The 15824-nt window shown below is 41.5% G+C and overlaps 3 protein-coding genes across 3 annotated transcripts; 1 reads left to right on the forward strand and 2 right to left on the reverse strand.

Moving 5' to 3' along the window:
* The first annotated feature begins 3114 nt into the window (after positions 1 to 3114).
* Positions 3115 to 5170, forward strand: LOC141702785 (uncharacterized). Its single transcript, XM_074506396.1, has 4 exons — positions 3115 to 3182; positions 3352 to 3554; positions 3648 to 4827; positions 4912 to 5170. The coding sequence occupies exons 1-4, from the start codon at positions 3115 to 3117 to the stop codon at positions 5168 to 5170; spliced, it is 1710 nt and encodes a 569-aa protein (XP_074362497.1).
* A 6994-nt stretch (positions 5171 to 12164) lies between these two features.
* LOC141702799 (uncharacterized) lies at positions 12165 to 12947 on the reverse strand. The gene has a single exon (XM_074506414.1). The coding sequence runs from the start codon at positions 12945 to 12947 to the stop codon at positions 12165 to 12167; it is 783 nt and encodes a 260-aa protein (XP_074362515.1).
* Positions 12948 to 13004: 57 nt separating this feature from the next.
* Positions 13005 to 15254, reverse strand: LOC141702805 (uncharacterized). Its single transcript, XM_074506418.1, has 2 exons — positions 14028 to 15254; positions 13005 to 13877 (listed from the first exon to the last, which is right to left on the reverse strand). Exons 1-2 carry the CDS (start codon positions 15252 to 15254, stop codon positions 13005 to 13007), a joined length of 2100 nt encoding a protein of 699 aa, XP_074362519.1.
* Between the last annotated feature and the right edge of the window lie 570 nt (positions 15255 to 15824).

Consider the following 15824-nt stretch of genomic DNA (forward strand, 5'->3'; position numbering starts at 1 on the left):
AAGAATCCACATTTCCATCCTGCTCAGCTTAATTCACAATCTTTTGATGCTGCTCTTCAACATATGTTGTATAAGACAATAAATTTGCTTGATAGTCATGATTGGACATGTCTGTTGTAAGAAGCTGTTGTGTGATGTTGGCAAGTCCAGACAATTGATCTACCAGAAGATCATTCAAGGTGATTGGTTGAGCCCGAGCATCCTGTAGCCAATGGGAGTTTAAGTGTGAGGGTTGTTGAGAAAGGTTTGATGTCGAAGGTATGTATGTTTGAGTTGAGGTATATGGTTGAGGTTAAATAACATTACATGTGACAGATGCCACAGTTTGACTCACAGTTTGAACTGGGGTTGTGATAGTGTGTTGTTCACCACTTCTGGGAATCTCCAATTGAATTGGAGGGGATTTGACCAGGTTACTGTCATATACCATGGCCTCAAACCCTTGCTCTTCTTGCAAAGAGCTAGCACTTGTTAGATATTGAGTGCAATATAGGGGGGTGAATGTGTTTTCTTGATTTTTAGGTTTTTTCAATCTGTTTGGATATGGTGAACAAAGCACTCTAATTTTGTAGAGTTATTATGTTTAACAGAATTAATAAAGCATGCACAACAAACACAGTTTTTTCAAAACTAACTTAACTTTGTATTAAAATTAAGTATGTCTTGCTACAAATTACTGGGTTCTTTGTAAGTAAAGAACTCAGCTTCTATCTTGAGAGAATACAAGAAAATCTAAATATGTTTGTTACTCTATATATAAAAATAATAAAGGACAAGTGTTTATTTTATATATTAGTAAACACAGGTTTACTATAATATCCGGGATATAGCGTGTAATTATTTTTATCAATAAATAATTATTATGTGATTATTATGTGATTTTTGGTGAAGTATCTGATGGTTGGTGTTGATATGTGGATGTTTATATGTGGTAAAGTATAAGTATGTTAATTTTATTATGTCCAGAATAAAATATAGGTAATTAAGGTATTTTTCTGGTAATTTTTGGAGTGTTATATGATTTTATATTAATTTATTAATTATTTTCTGAAAAATTATAAAACTATTTTATAAAGTCAAGAATCGTCCAACTTCAACTGTTTTTACGTTTTTACAACCCGAAACTCTTCCGAAAACTCCTTCCTAACCTAATATGATAATTCCGGACATTTTCCGTTTTTTGACTTTTTCGATCCGGATTACGGTTTGACCCGTACGCGTCCCGACACAAAATTTTCGATACGATAATCATTTCGATAACATTATCTTCGTATAAAATGTTTTATAAGAAGCCCGGTCTTGATAATTATCCAAAAGTTTTAATATTAATCCAAAAGTTTTAATAGTTATCCAAAACAGGATGATGGTTATCCAAAACATTATCCAATCGGATCGTTTTTGCAGTTACTTAGCGGCTAAGTAACTTATTTTTCGATCCAACACAATCCAACACGTACTAATATTCCATAAATATAAATAGCCTATTTCTTATTTCATTTTATTCGTATAAGCATAATCAACCAGTCTAAACACAGAAAATACAGAGAAAAACCCCTAAAATCACTGTGTTCTTGAAAATCAAACTCACAAACGAAAGCGTTATCGAATTCAGAATCAAGCGTGCCATATATCAAATCGAAGCTCTCGAAAATTTCTTTTATATTCAATCATCCATTTCAGTGCAGAAATCAAGGTAATTTTATTATTTAATTATTTTAATTCAAATTAATTAATGATGGCTTATTAACCTTTTGGCCCCTGAAGTTTATGTGTTTGTACCTATCAGTCCCCGAATTCTGTAGGCGTACCCATAAAACCCCAAGGTATGTACTTACATACCTTTTAGCCCCTAACCCGATATTATAATAGAAACGTTACAAATCGGATGGGCAAAGCTGTCTTTTCACATCAAACCTGTGACGTTTCATGTTTGATATACTCTTTCAACCCTAAACATTATCCCTATACAAAATTGAGAAATTTGAGAGTTGTTATCGGAAATCACCGGCGATTAGGAACTCTCAGTCGTGGAATTCAGTGGCGGGTAGTGATGAGAGCTCTGGAGGTACTTCTCTTTCCCTTATATTAGGTTTTAATTGTATGTTTTGGTTATTTGTGATCTGTTTTTTGATGTATCAATTAGTGTATCAATTAATGTATCGATTATTAATGTTTAAGCTTTAAACTTCGATTATTAATGTATCGATGTATGTTTAAGCTTGAATTTTGATAACCCAGTTGTTGTTTGTTTAAAATGGGATGCATGTATTGATTTGTTTAAAATGTGAGGTATAACATTTTTTTCTATATTGAAGGTGAGGATGTTATTAGTATGTCTTTGTTTCATGGGGGAAAGTTAAAGAGATTGTACGAGACTGAATATGTGGGGGGGGCAATTACCGTTTATCATTTCCGGGACCTTAATGAAGTTACTTTGGATAATCTTAGAGGGTGGACTAAGGCATTAGGTTATGGTGGGCATAGTTCTCTGTATTATAGGCTGCCTAGGAGAGATTTGGAAGTTGGGTTAGTGTTAATACAAACTCAGCATGATGTGAATTGTATGAGATCATATGCCTTAGATAATGATAATAAAATAGATGTTTATGTTCATCATTCCAATGAAGATGAATTAGTAGGAATTGAAGATAAAAATGTTAATGGGAGTGAAGGAGATGCTAGCAATGATGTAGGAGATTGGAGTGATACAATTGATGATTATGACTTTGTGGATAGTGATTACTCCATGACAGATGATGATATGCTGTTTACTAATAATATTGATGAAGAAGTGAAGTGGGTAGGTAGACTTAGGCAGGGACTTGGCCTTAGTAAGGAAATAGTGGTGGAGAGGGAGTCTGAAAGTGAGGGAGACAGTGATGATCTTCAGAGCTTGCAAGGCAATGATAGTGATGAAAAAAATCAAACTCAGAGAAGAAGGAAAGCTTTTCCAGTGTACAAAGAGACAGATGATCCTAAATAGAGAGTTGGTTTGGTATTCAAAAATCACACAGAAGCCAGAGAGGCAATTATGAAGCATTCTGCTAGTGAGGGTAGGATGATCAAGTTTGTGAAAAGTGATAGAAGGAGGGTAAGGGTTGTGTGCAAACCACCATGTCCTTGGATATTAGTTGCTTCACTCAACTTTTACAAAAGCATGCAAATAAAAAAAGTGGGACCAGGTACAATTTTTAACTATTACAATACACCTTTTTAATACACAATTTTATGTGTTTATTAGTTTATTCAATCCCCCTGTCCTTTACAGACCATACATGTGCCAGAGAGCAAGTTGGATTGCCCCTAATAAATTCTGGGTATTTAGCTAAAAAAATACCTTCCTGAGTTCAGAATCAATCCCAACTGGCCAATTAAGGCCTTTGGCAAGACTGTCTTGAAAGATTTGCAGATTGACTTCAAGGACCATATTTTGAGAAAAGCTAGGAGAAAGTGCATGAGGATCATTAATGGCACCCTTGAGGAACTGTGGGATTATAAATCTGAGTTACTCAAGAGAAATCCCAACTCCACAGTTGAGATTGAGTTAGACCCAGGTACTACTTCTTCATTTGTTCAATTATTAATTTTTTTTTGTTAGATTAAGTGTCAATTAATACAAGATCTATGTATTGATTCCATTTCTGCAGTTAATGACAGGACCTTCAGAAGGATGTGTATTTGCTTAGGTGGGTTGAAACATGGATTTAAGCTTGGTTGTAGGAAGGTTCTTGGATTTGATGGCTGCCATTTAAAGTCAGCATACAAAGGTCAGTTGCTATGTGCTATGGGAGTAGATGGTAATAATTGTATGTGCCCTCTAGCGTATGCCTTGGTTGAAGCTGAGAGACTGGATTCTTGGAGGTGGTTCTTGGCCTTAGTTGCTACAGATTTAAACATAGGTTCTGGGGAGGGTTGGATATTTATTAGTGATAAACAGAAGGGATTGTTGAATGTAGTAGATGAAATGTTACCCTTGGATGAGCATAGGTATTGTGTTAAGCATATGCATAACAACTTCAAGGGTAAGTTTGGAGGCAGAGCCTTGAAAGATAGATTATGGAGTTGTGCTAGGGCTTCAAATGTGGAAGCATTTCAAACCAACATGAACTACATGAAAGAGGAGAGTGAGGGTGCTTGGAAGTGGTTGACAGAAGTCCCTTTCCATCACTGGAGTAGAGCTCATTTCAGGAATGACAGCAAGTGTGACATTCTATTGAATAACATGTGTGAAACTTTCAATAGATGCATACTTAGGGCTAGAGAGCAGGGTGTTTTAGTCATGCTAGAGATGATAAGGGAGTATCTCATGAGGAGGTTGCAGAATAAGAGGGATGAAATAGAAGGTTGGGGTCCAAATAAGCTAACACCTAAGACATTGAAGCTTCTTGATAAATACAAGAAATGGAGTAAAGGTTGCTACTCGACTTATGCAGGATATAATGAATTTGAGGTCACAACTGTAAATGAATCTAAGTATGCAGTCCATATTGGTGACAGAACATGTGGATGCAGGAGGTGGGACCTCAGTGGCATACCATGTCACCATGGCATAAGTTGCATAAATAGGTTGGGAAAAAATATGGAGGATTATGTGGATCCAGTTTATTCAGTGGAGAGGTATGAGAAAACATATTCTGGAATTATTTTCCCTATGAATGGACATAGTTCCTGGGAAAAGCACAATATTTTTATGAGATCCCCCCCCCCCACAGTGGAGAAGCAACCAGGAAGGCCAACAAAGAAGAGAAGGCCTGAGATTCCAGATATCATTGAGAAAGAATATAATGGAGTTAGAATTTTGAGCAAGACTACTCAAGCAAGTGTGAGGTAATGAATGAAAAACTCTTGCAAAACTGAAGTTCTAATTTGTTTGCACATTATGTATACTAACTTCTATTTGAACACTTGTAGGTGTGGTGAGTGTCACCAAGTAGGACATAACAGGAGGACATGTCCCAAACTACATCCTCAAACTGAAGCTCCAATTGAACCTAACCCCTTGGTTGATGTAAATCCAACTGATGAAGAAGAAATTCAAGAAACCAACAATCAAATTGAAGGCGGACAACTTGATGAGCACAATGAGATGCTCTTAGATTTTCCTGATGAAGGGCCACCAATGACACAACCAAGCCAAACTGTAAATTCTGAATCAATTTGTTGCTTTTGAACTTGTTAATTTATGCAGTAATGGAAGTACTTTGTTTTGCAAATATTTTCATTTCATTCCTTATTGCTTCTCATTTCATAGATGCCAAAAGTAGTACATAGTCATACATGGTACTCATTATTCATTACTACAAAGCTTCACTTAAGTAATTAATATCCTTTCGGCATCGACTCCATTTCTTTGTTCAGCACTACGAACACCCACACTAATAATATCATGACTACATAATGTTGACGGAGGAATTTGGGAGCAACAAAGTTTGAGGTTCGCAGCCGGAAACAAGATCTGTGATGGCGGTTCTCCGTCGAAAATGTGAACAGTAATCGGTGGCTCCGATAAATAGTATTCGTCGGAAAAGATGAACAGTGTTTATTGGTGGTGATTATTGGGGGCTGAGATTGCTTAGGGTTAGTGGTGGCACCTTTGCGCTCTCGCTTCTGACCCCTTATAATTTTCCTACGTACCCCTATTTATAGGGGATCAAGCCCACGTAGTTCTTGGGGAACAAAAAACCTAATGGGCTTAGATTTCTTATCCCGAGGCCCAGTAGGAAACCCACTGGAAACCGTCTTCTACTAGCTTTAGGAATGTCCGCCGATGAGGCCCAACCACAAAGGCCCAAGGGTCGTTCGTGGCTTCGAGACTTCACGGATGAGGCATCTCCCTGACCAAGGATAACCCTCCGCTACCAGCTATTTCTCTAGTCCGCAGACACAGATATAGCCGTGGTTCACCCCAAATATTGGACGCATCCTTGTCCCCCGATAAGGAGCCCCTACCAGATTCTAGGACAAGTGATCCCAACCTTTTGGGTGCAAAGTGTGGGATACTCCAAAGTCTCCCAACGAGGACACCCGTTGACTAAAGAGACAGAGCTCCCAAAGCACACACCAGATTTCACCCCACATCTCCAATGAGGACACCCATTGACTACAGGAGGAGGTCTTCGGTCCAGGCATACCCCTGGAGGTCTCTGACCACGGACACCGCCTTTTCTGTAGATGTGCTACAGGAAGGAGTTCTTCGATAGAGTACCTGCATCAAATATGTTAGTAATAATCATCTTCATCTTCCTTGAATCTTCCACAGAGCTCGTCCAAGTAATCATGTTAAGGTCTTCCTAAATCATTTTATGAACTCAGGGCACGCCCTAAGTTTTGCCTCTTGGAAGGACCCAGTCTAGGAATCCTCTACCATTTCCACAGCCACAGGGCGCGCCTTCTCTTTCTTTTAAGGGCGCGTCATCCATTATATGGCGACTATAATTTCCCATCTACCCATTTCTCAATAAGGCGTGTCTTCATTACATAGGGTGTGCCTACTATCTTTTTATAGAAAGTTAATCTTATCTTTTCCTAGATTTCAGGCGTTTCTCCTTTGATTTTGCCTATTTTATCAATCTCAATCTGAATATTGTTTATACCAATTTTCGGGCATAACAACTACCCCCCAAATTCCATATGTCATTGAAAATGGGATTGGAATTTCTCTTTATCTGTTAACAAAATCTGTATAAACAATTTTCTAGTACTACTTACTGGGGCGCGCCCTAAACAGGGCTTGATCTGTTTAGAGTTCCTACTTTCGCGCATCCCAAATTTCAAACTGCTGCCAAACTTATGAGGCGCGCCTTCAAGAGGGCGCGTCCTAAAATTTGAAATGATTTGAAATGGTTTTCCTTATTCTTCGGGAATCGTGATTGACATGACAGATTTGACAGCTGTCCTTTTTACCTATAAATACAAGTCACCGTCAGTCATTTTCATTTTTACTTTTACTCTCCCCTTTCTTTTTATCTTCTCTTTCCTCACCAAGAACTTCAACTCCGGCGGTGAACTTTTGCTCAGAACCAGTCTTCTCTGTTACCACTCTCCCAATCTTTTCCAGTCAACTTCTTCTCCATTCGAAAAGGTATGTAATACTTCTTTCTTTTCTAGATTTTGTCACATAAATCATATTGCATGCCACATTGTCTCTTCAACTTCTTTAACTGTTCTTGATGATATACATAAAATGATAAATGTATCTGTATATGTATATGCATAATTTCAGATTTTTGTTGTTCTAGATCCAAAATCATTGGGTCTAATTTTTAATTTTATATTTCTAGGAATCCCAACCGTTTATCCTCAAAATTAAAAGCATATATCTTAAGATAAGGCGCGCCTTTTTATTCATACGAGGCGCCCTCTTAGCATATAGCAGTCTTTATAGATTTTATATTAGAATAGGACGCGCCCTCTTAGTATATGACTCGTCTTGCCCTTCTCTTAAGTCTACCCCTACCTTTTCTGTTTCCTTCATACTTTCGTATCTCGTTCTTTCGTATTGGGCGCGCCCTCAAAATTTCTTTTAGTTTTCTTGACAGCTGGAAGACGAGGGTGTGTCCTCTCCTTTTCACCCTTTCAAGAATTTCCTTACAAATTTGGGAATCTATTCGCCTCTAAACACTTACTTCGATCCTCAGCCCCCAAACTCTCACCATACTCCTGAATTTCTGAACCGGGTGGCGCACCTTCTTCAAGATTCCAAAAAGGGTATCTTGATGGCAGACTCCTCTGACAGTTCTTCTACGGACAACATTCCTTTATCTCGTAGACATGGGAAGCAGAAGCTGGTCCAAAAGGATAGATCCCCAGCCCCAGTTAGGACAGAACTGGATGACGATGACTGGTTCGAGAGTTTGAATGCCGATAGGTATAGGGGTGTTGAGAGGGGTGTCAACGTAGGTGCTGGACCTTCTAAAGTATCCTACAGGGCTGTTTCCCCAAGCCCATCTCCTCAACAAAAACAGGGCGCGCCTACTTCTCCTATTTCTGAGGGCGCGCCTGAAGTAAATGCATCACCACTCCGTGATGAAGAAAATTTCTTTGATGAGGACTCCTTCCAGTTTTCCACCTCTCCGGAACCTTCTTCAATCCCCTTCCAACACTGGGAAGTTTCTGACAGTGAATTAGACTTTGATTAGGATGAATTCGAACCATGCAATGAAGTTGTGAAGAAATGTTTCAGGAAGGAGCATGGGAAGCTTTTCTGCGTGGGCCTGTTCAGATGAGCAACTGGGATGGCTCATGGAATTTTATGATATGGAGGGAATATGGGCGCGCCCTTTGAGCATGATGCGGCCCCATATCTTCAACTATGGGAGGAACTTTAAACCCTAGAATGGTAACCAGCCCAAAACTAGTATCTTTGGGTATAGGCGCGCCCTTACATCCCTACATTAGGGAAGTGATAGAACTTTACGACGTGGTTCCACTCCAACTTTCTCCCAACAGCTACAAGTTTATTCTGGCCTTGTTCATTCTCTACACAGAACTGGGTTTCCCTCAACCTTCCATGGCTGAAGTCACCTATTTTTTTAATCTGAGAATAAGGATAAGATTCAACAAGTCACCAAGTAAGGGCGCGCCCTTTCTTTCTTTTCTTGCATTATTTCTATGTTATTTCCTCCTTTTCACATCTTTATACTTTTTCAGACAGACCAGTGGCCAAACCACTTAAGGGCGAGCCCAAAAAACGAGCTGAAGCCCTTCTTAGAGTGGCTGCTGACAGGTGGAATTTAAAAACCTTAGTCACCCGGACCAACTTGATGCGAGTAGGAATCCTTTCTGACCAAGTAGGAACAAAGTGTAAATATGTAAAATTTAGGAAATGTGCTCCTGTTTCTCACGTCATTGACCTAGAAAGTGAAGAAGAGGCTGAAGAAGAAGAAGAAGCAGAAGACAGCTCCTTTCAACAAGATCCTTCAGGTTCAACAATTGCAGAGTTTAGAGGCGCGCCCTTCTATAATTGGCGCGTCCTAGCTTCTTTTCTGTTAGCTTTTGCATTAGCATACTAGTTATAAATTCCTGTTCATGTGGTTAATCTTTCCGCCCATTAGGGCGCGCCCTTTCACTCTAGGCGTAGCACTTTATACATGTTTATCAATGTTATCTTTATCAATTGCCTTTATTTATTGCTCTGTTCAACACACTTAACTGTCACGTTTAATTAACATGTTCTATGTTTTATGCAGAAATGGCTCCTCCAAGAATCCCAAAATCTTTTGGGGCGCGCCCTGGTGACAAACCTAGGCCCAAGCCAAAGAAAGATGCTCCTGCAGCACAGGCATCCATTCCAACTTCTGCCCCCATTCCTCAAACCACACTTGTCCCTAAAAGGCCCATAATTGATCTTACAGAGAAACAAGCACACCTAAGAGGCATAGAGCAGAGGGCGCGCCATCTGGCTCATCTGTTGCTTTGAACGCTCTTGGCCCCATGGGTTCCCTCCATTTTTCTAATGAAGAAGTGGAACAGTGGCAAGCTATGGATTTGGGAGATGTCGCCCGTGCCTCTATAAAGGCTTCTTTCCAATTGTTCATCCACTCCACACAACTGGTGGACAAGCTTCTTGATGAGGGGGCGCGCCTAGAGAGGCTGCAGGGTGATAATAACATTCTGAGGAACACCCTCAAAGATAAAGACTTTCTGCATGCCAAGGATATTAAAGCTAAGGACTCTGAAATCTCTTTTCTCAAGGATGAGGTGGCCAATCTTACTTCTCAGCTAGAGATTGCCAACAAAAAGGCTACCTCTCTCTACACTGAGCTTGGTGGAGCTAACTTGAGGATTGAGTACCTTGAGGAGCAACAGAAAACGGGCTGGCCTGATGAGAAGAGGGAAATGGCTGATGAAGCATTTGCCAATGGTTTTCACTTTTACAGGGTTGGTTTTGTGGCTAACGACCCTGATTACACTTTCGAGAAGTTTGGAGAAGAGACAGTCGCTGAGATGGTGGAATTTAAGAAGGAGCATGCTGCTGAAATCAAGGCAAGGAGGATAGAACTGGGGTTGGAGGAGGAAGAAAGTGAGGGCGCACCACAAGAGGAAGTCCCCAAGGACGCGCCTGAAGCTGATCCCACTGTTCCTCTTCAATCTAATCCTCCAACAGACCAGTCTCAAGGCGCGCCTTGATTTATGTCTTTCCTTTATTCGTACTTAAGTTTCAAATACTTCTGAGGAGCCAGCCCTCTTTTGATGCTGTGCAAAGTTGTACGACTTACTTTTCTGCTACTCTTTTACTTTTGCATCATGGCATTTCGTATGGCTCAATGTTAATTTATCTTTCTCCGTATGCATAAAAATTTGTTAAAGCACTTTGATTTTTCCCTGGCCATTTTATGTTCCCATGAATCATGTCACTATAGGGCGCGCCTTTTAACATATTTTCGGGTGTTTTCTCTTTTTATGTGATCTTGAGGGCGCGCCTTATTTCTTTTGCAAATAACACGTACTTTTTATTACCAGTAATACTTTTGCGATATTTTACTTGTGTCAATCCAAGGGCGCGCCTTAAGCTGCAGGATTTTTACCTTAGCTTATAATGTGTAAAGATCCTTTCATGTATGCACACTAGGTTATTTTGTTTATAAGGTAACAATTATTAGATAGGGCGCGCCTCAACATAGGGCGCACCTCTGGTGTTTTTTCAAATGAGATTTTCATGTCAAGTAGATAAAGCAATTTGAAGTAACTTTTCCCTTTCATTGATAATGCGCTCTAGTACATAAATTACACCAGTCCCATGGCTACTATGCTCTATGGGGACATTATTTGAAAATTTTCTTCCTTCTGCTAGTTCCAAGGTTCGCGCAGTCACATGTACTACCCCCTAGGCTAGGAGGAATTTATTTGCTACTAGTCTATTACATAAGAATCAAATAAGAAAATAAGGGAGACACAGCGACACCCTACTGATAATACGTCCGTAGATGTTCTGCATTCCACGCTCGAGGAATAAGTTTACCATCCGGATCTTCCAAGCGGTAGGTTCTCTTCCTGAGTATAGCTTTAACCTTGTATGGTCCTTCCCAATTAGCTCCAAGCACCCCGTGCTGAGTTATCTTAGTGTTAGGCATAACCTTTCACAACACAAGATCTCCAACCTTGAATGGCATGAATTTTACCTTTTTATTAAAATACCTTGCGATTCTCTGCTGATATGCAACAAGCTTTAATTGAGAGTTTGTTCGGGCTTCGTCTAACAAATCCAAGTGAAGCCTCTGATTAACTTCTGCATCTTCCTCAACAAACACGTCTCTCCGGAGGGATCTGGCTCCTATCTCCACGGGAACCATGGCCTCATACCCATAAGTCAGCAGAAAGGGAGTTTCTCCTATGGTCGATCTAGGGGTCGTATTGTAAGACCAAAGGACCATGGGCATCTCCTCTGGCCAATCTCCTTTTTTCTCTTCTAACTTTGATTTCAAGGTATGTTTTATGATTTTGTTTATAGCCTCCGTCTGACCATTACTCTGCGGATGATAAACTGCGGCAAAGTCCTTTTTGATTTTCAAGTCCTCACAGAGCTTCCTTAATTCTTTACTATCAAACTGCTTCCCATTGTTCGAGATGAGTTTGAAGGGGATACTGAACCTGCATACTATGGAATTGAAAACAAAATCCCTTATCTTCTTTGTCGTGATCGTGGCTAGTGGCATAGCCTCTGCCCATTTGGTAAAGTAGTCCACAGCCACCACGGCGTATTTCACACCCCCCTTTGCTTTGGGTAATTCTCCAATGAGATCAATTCCCCACATGGCAAAAGGCCAAGGACTCGCCAATGAGGTAAGGGTGAATGTCGGGGCGTTGGAATAGTTGGCAAATCGTTGGCAACGATCACAAGCCCGGACAAAATTGAAGGCATTTTCTCTCATAGTTGGCCAGTAGTATCCCTGTCTGAGTACTTTTAATGCCAAGAAACCACCCCCCGAGTGATTGCCACAAATCCCTTCGTGCACCTCTCTGAGAATATAATTTCCTTCTTCCATATCCACACAACGTAACAGTGGCTGGTTAAATCCTCTCTTGTATAGTACCCCGTCATATTCGACATACTTTGCAGCCTGGTACCGAAGGCGTCGAGCCTGTAGTTTGTCTTCTGGTACAACTCCTATCTGAATATAGTTATGAATGGGGGTCATCCAGCTTTCTCGTGGGACTTCTTGCATCTAAAACACCTCCACCTCCGGAATACTTGGGATTTCTTGGATTCCCAAAGGGATTTGTCCAAGTTGGACGTTGTCCATCTGTGACCCCATTTCAGCCAAAGCATCCGCATTACTATTTTCTTCTCGCGGGGCACTTTCTAGCCTGGTACTTAAAATCTTTTTCAATAGGCGTTGTGCACATCTCATATATAACTTCATCCGAGGTCCCCGGGCCTGAAAACCTCCGTTGACCTGGTTCACAACTAATTCGGAATCGCTCCGGACTATCAAATTCATGGCCCCCACCTCCAGAGCTAGTTTCAGACCGTTGATCAATGCTTCATACTCAACATCATTGTTAGTAGCGTAGAATTTGAAATGGATAGCACTCATCAAACTGTGCCCTTCCGGAGTGACCAAGACAATCCCGGCACCTGATCCATTATTGTTCACGGCCCCGTCGACATGTAATATCCACCAAGGGTGTGGTAGTTCCTGCCTCTTTTCATCATGAGAACTTCCTTGCGAGGTAGGTTCTGCCAACACTATGGCCTTGTCATCAACTTCTGCATCGAACTCAAGTATGAAATCAGCCAGCGCTTGTCCCTTAATTGCAGTGCGAGGAAAATACTCCAAATCGAATTGTCCTAGCTCTACTGCCCATTTTAACATTCTCCCTGACGATTCAGGTTTATGTAGAATATGCCGAAGCGGATAAGCGGTGCGAACTTCTATCCGGTGAGCCTGAAAATATGGTCTTAACTTTCGTACCACAAGAATGAGTGCGTACACCAGTTTTTCCATGTTGGTATAGCTGGTCTCTGCATCCAACAACCTTTTGCTCACATAGTATACGGGCCACTAGTGGCTTGCTTCTTCCTTTACCAATACCGCGCTGACGGAGTATTCAGACACCGCCAAGTAAAGAATCAATGTTTCTCCGTCTTCTGGCTTGGCCAACATTGGAGGATTTCCCAACTGCTCTTTGATTTTCAGAAAAGCTTCTTCACACTCAGGAGTCCACAGAAAATCCTTCTCCCTTCCTTTGATTGCCTTGAAGAATTCTTTGCACCTATCTGATGACTTTGAGACAAATCGATTCAGGGCCGCAATCATTCCTGTCAGACTCTGTACTTGTTTGACGCTGGTGGGAGATTTCATGTCTAGCAGAGCTTTAATTTTTGCCGGGTTAGCCTCAATCCCCCGGTGATTGACCATGAATCCCAAGAATTTCCCCGACTCCACACCAAACACACACTTCTGCGGGTTTAGTTTCATCTTATATTTTCTCAGAATATGGAACATTTCAGCTAAGTCGGCGATGTGGTCTTCCGCCTTTTTCGACTTTACGAGCATGTCATCCACATACACTTCCATCGTCTTCCCAATCTGCTTCTTGAACATTTTGTTTACCAATCTTTGATAAGTGGCACCGGCTTTGATTAGACCGAATGGCATTCCGATATAGCAATAGAGCCCTCTATCAGTAATAAAGGAGGTGTGCTCCTGGTCAGGCTCATACATAAGAATTTGGTTATACCCGTAGTATGCGTCCATGAAGCTGAGCAAGGCATGTCCTGCCGTGGCGTCGACCAACTGATCGATTCTTGGTAGGGGAAAACTATCTTTCGGACACGCCTTATTCAGGTCGGTGAAATCCACGCATGTTCTCCATTTACCATTGGGCTTTTTTACCGGCACCGGGTTTGCTAGCCATTCTGGATAGAAGGATTCCTGAATTAGTCCGACGTCCAGGAGCCTCTCTACTTTCTCTGTCAGGGCTATAGCTCTCTCTCCGCTTACGGCCCTTCATTTTTATCGAACCCCTTTATGCTTGGGGTCGATATTCAATCGGTGGCACATTATCTCTAGATCAATTCATACCATATCAGAATGGCTCCATGCAAATACATCAAGGTTCGCCAAGAGAAATATTGAAAGACCCTCCTTCAACCTTGGTGCCAACTGAGATCCTATTCTCAAAACTTTACTCGGATCTTTTTCATCGACAGGGATTTCAATTGTATCTTCCGCTGGCCCCATCTTCTCCGTCGGCATGGGTATCCGGGGATCTAGGTCAGGCGAATCATGGATTTCATTGTCTTGTAGAGAAGGCGCATCCCCTTCAGGGGGAGCGTCGACTTCTTTAGAAGGCGCGCCCTGCACAGCAGGGGCATCAACTTCCTTGGTATATTTTACAGATAAGGGCACTCCTTCAGGGGGAAGGGCATCTACCTCATACTCATCCTGTTCGAGGCTTTGCAAGACATCGAATCTTCCTTCTAACCGTTCCCCATTGAAATCTGTTTGGACTATGGTGTCCATTGCCTCCTCTTCTTCCAACATCTCAATTCTGATTGCGTCTTCCAAGTACAATGTGGTTTGGGGCAGCCCGGAGGGATGCTCATCTTCTTGCTCAACATAATAGTGGATTCGGATTTCCTCGATTGGTTGCTCAATGCTCTTTTCTTGATCTACATCCGAAGTATCTTCGGCGTGGGAGTCTTTTCTAAAGCCTCTCACAGCTTGCCTGTAGCACTCCCGAGAGTCATACTGAGAACCCTTTATACTCCCCACCCTATTTGGCATTGAAAATTTGATGGTTAGGTGGTGGATTGAAGTGATAACTCTCATCTCTCGCAGAAAAGGTCGTCCCAAGAACACGTTGTGGGACGATTCCTGATTCAGGACCTTAAATTCAAGCATCTTTGTTACCGACAACGGGCTTTTCCCCAAAGTACATGGCAGCCGAATCGATCCCATGACTCTAACTCCTGTGCCTGAAAAGCCATAGACCCACGAGTCTTCCCCCGACATATCCTGATCAGGTAGTCCCATCTTCTTAAAGGTGATGTAGTAGAGGATATTTGCCGAGCTTCCATTATCCACGAAGGCTCTATGGACATTTTTGGTTCCGATTTGGATGGAAATAACCAGCACATCATTGTGGGGATGATGTACCCATCGGGCATCTGCTTCTCTGAAGGAGATATCCATGGACTCGCCCTTAAATACTTTGGGCGGTCGAGTTTCCACCCTATGAATGTCTGTGAGAGGCCTGAACTGGGCCTTCCTAGCATATCTTGCCAAGGCTCGGTTACTACATTCCATCCCGGGATCTCCCCCGTAGATTGTTCGGAGACTGCCATCCCTGACAAATTTATTTTCCTCCAGGGGTATCATTGTTCGACCCGCGCGGGGCTCGCATTTCTTCTTCTTTTGCTCTGTCATCCTTGTGCTTCCTTACTTCCTTGACAACCCATTCACCAAGGTATCCTTCCTTGATAAGTGCTTCGATTTCATCTTTTAAATGTCGGCACTCATGCGTGTTATGTCCAGATGATTCATGGTATTCACAATACTTTTTCTTGTCTTTGCTTTGCCATGATGATAAAGCTTCAGGTTTTCTAAACAACCCTTTGTTTTTGTTTACTTCGAAGATATGCTCGATAGATGCAACCAAGGGCGTGTACCGGCTTGTTTTGTAGTCATAGTTTGAGGGAGGACTCCATTCCCTCCTCGTGCTCGTGGTATTTACCCAATCTGGGCTTCGACTACTTCTTCTGTACCTTGGGCTTGGAGACCTATCCCTCTTCCTTCCTTTGCTTCTCTGACTTGACCGTGAAGTCGGTTGCACTTTTTCCAGAGATTGTTCTATAGCTTTAAACGATTCTGCTAAAG

Source organism: Apium graveolens, chromosome 2 (genome assembly GCF_009905375.1).
Source record: "Apium graveolens cultivar Ventura chromosome 2, ASM990537v1, whole genome shotgun sequence".
Classification (NCBI taxonomy): Eukaryota; Viridiplantae; Streptophyta; class Magnoliopsida; order Apiales; family Apiaceae; genus Apium; species Apium graveolens.

Coding starts and splice junctions, on each gene's coding strand:
- LOC141702785 (XM_074506396.1), top strand. CDS start 3,115: ATGTCCTTGGATATTAGTTGCTTCACTCAACTTTTACAAAAGCATGCA. Junction 3,183..3,351: donor AATAAAAAAAGTGGGACCAG/GTACAATTTTTA, acceptor TCCTGAGTTCAG/AATCAATCCCAACTGGCCAA. Junction 3,555..3,647: donor TGAGATTGAGTTAGACCCAG/GTACTACTTCTT, acceptor CCATTTCTGCAG/TTAATGACAGGACCTTCAGA.
- LOC141702805 (XM_074506418.1), bottom strand. CDS start 15,254: ATGGAATGTAGTAACCGAGCCTTGGCAAGATATGCTAGGAAGGCCCAG. Junction 13,878..14,027: donor CATGGAGCCATTCTGATATG/GTATGAATTGAT, acceptor GGACTAATTCAG/GAATCCTTCTATCCAGAATG.
- LOC141702799 (XM_074506414.1), bottom strand. CDS start 12,947: ATGGAAAAACTGGTGTACGCACTCATTCTTGTGGTACGAAAGTTAAGA.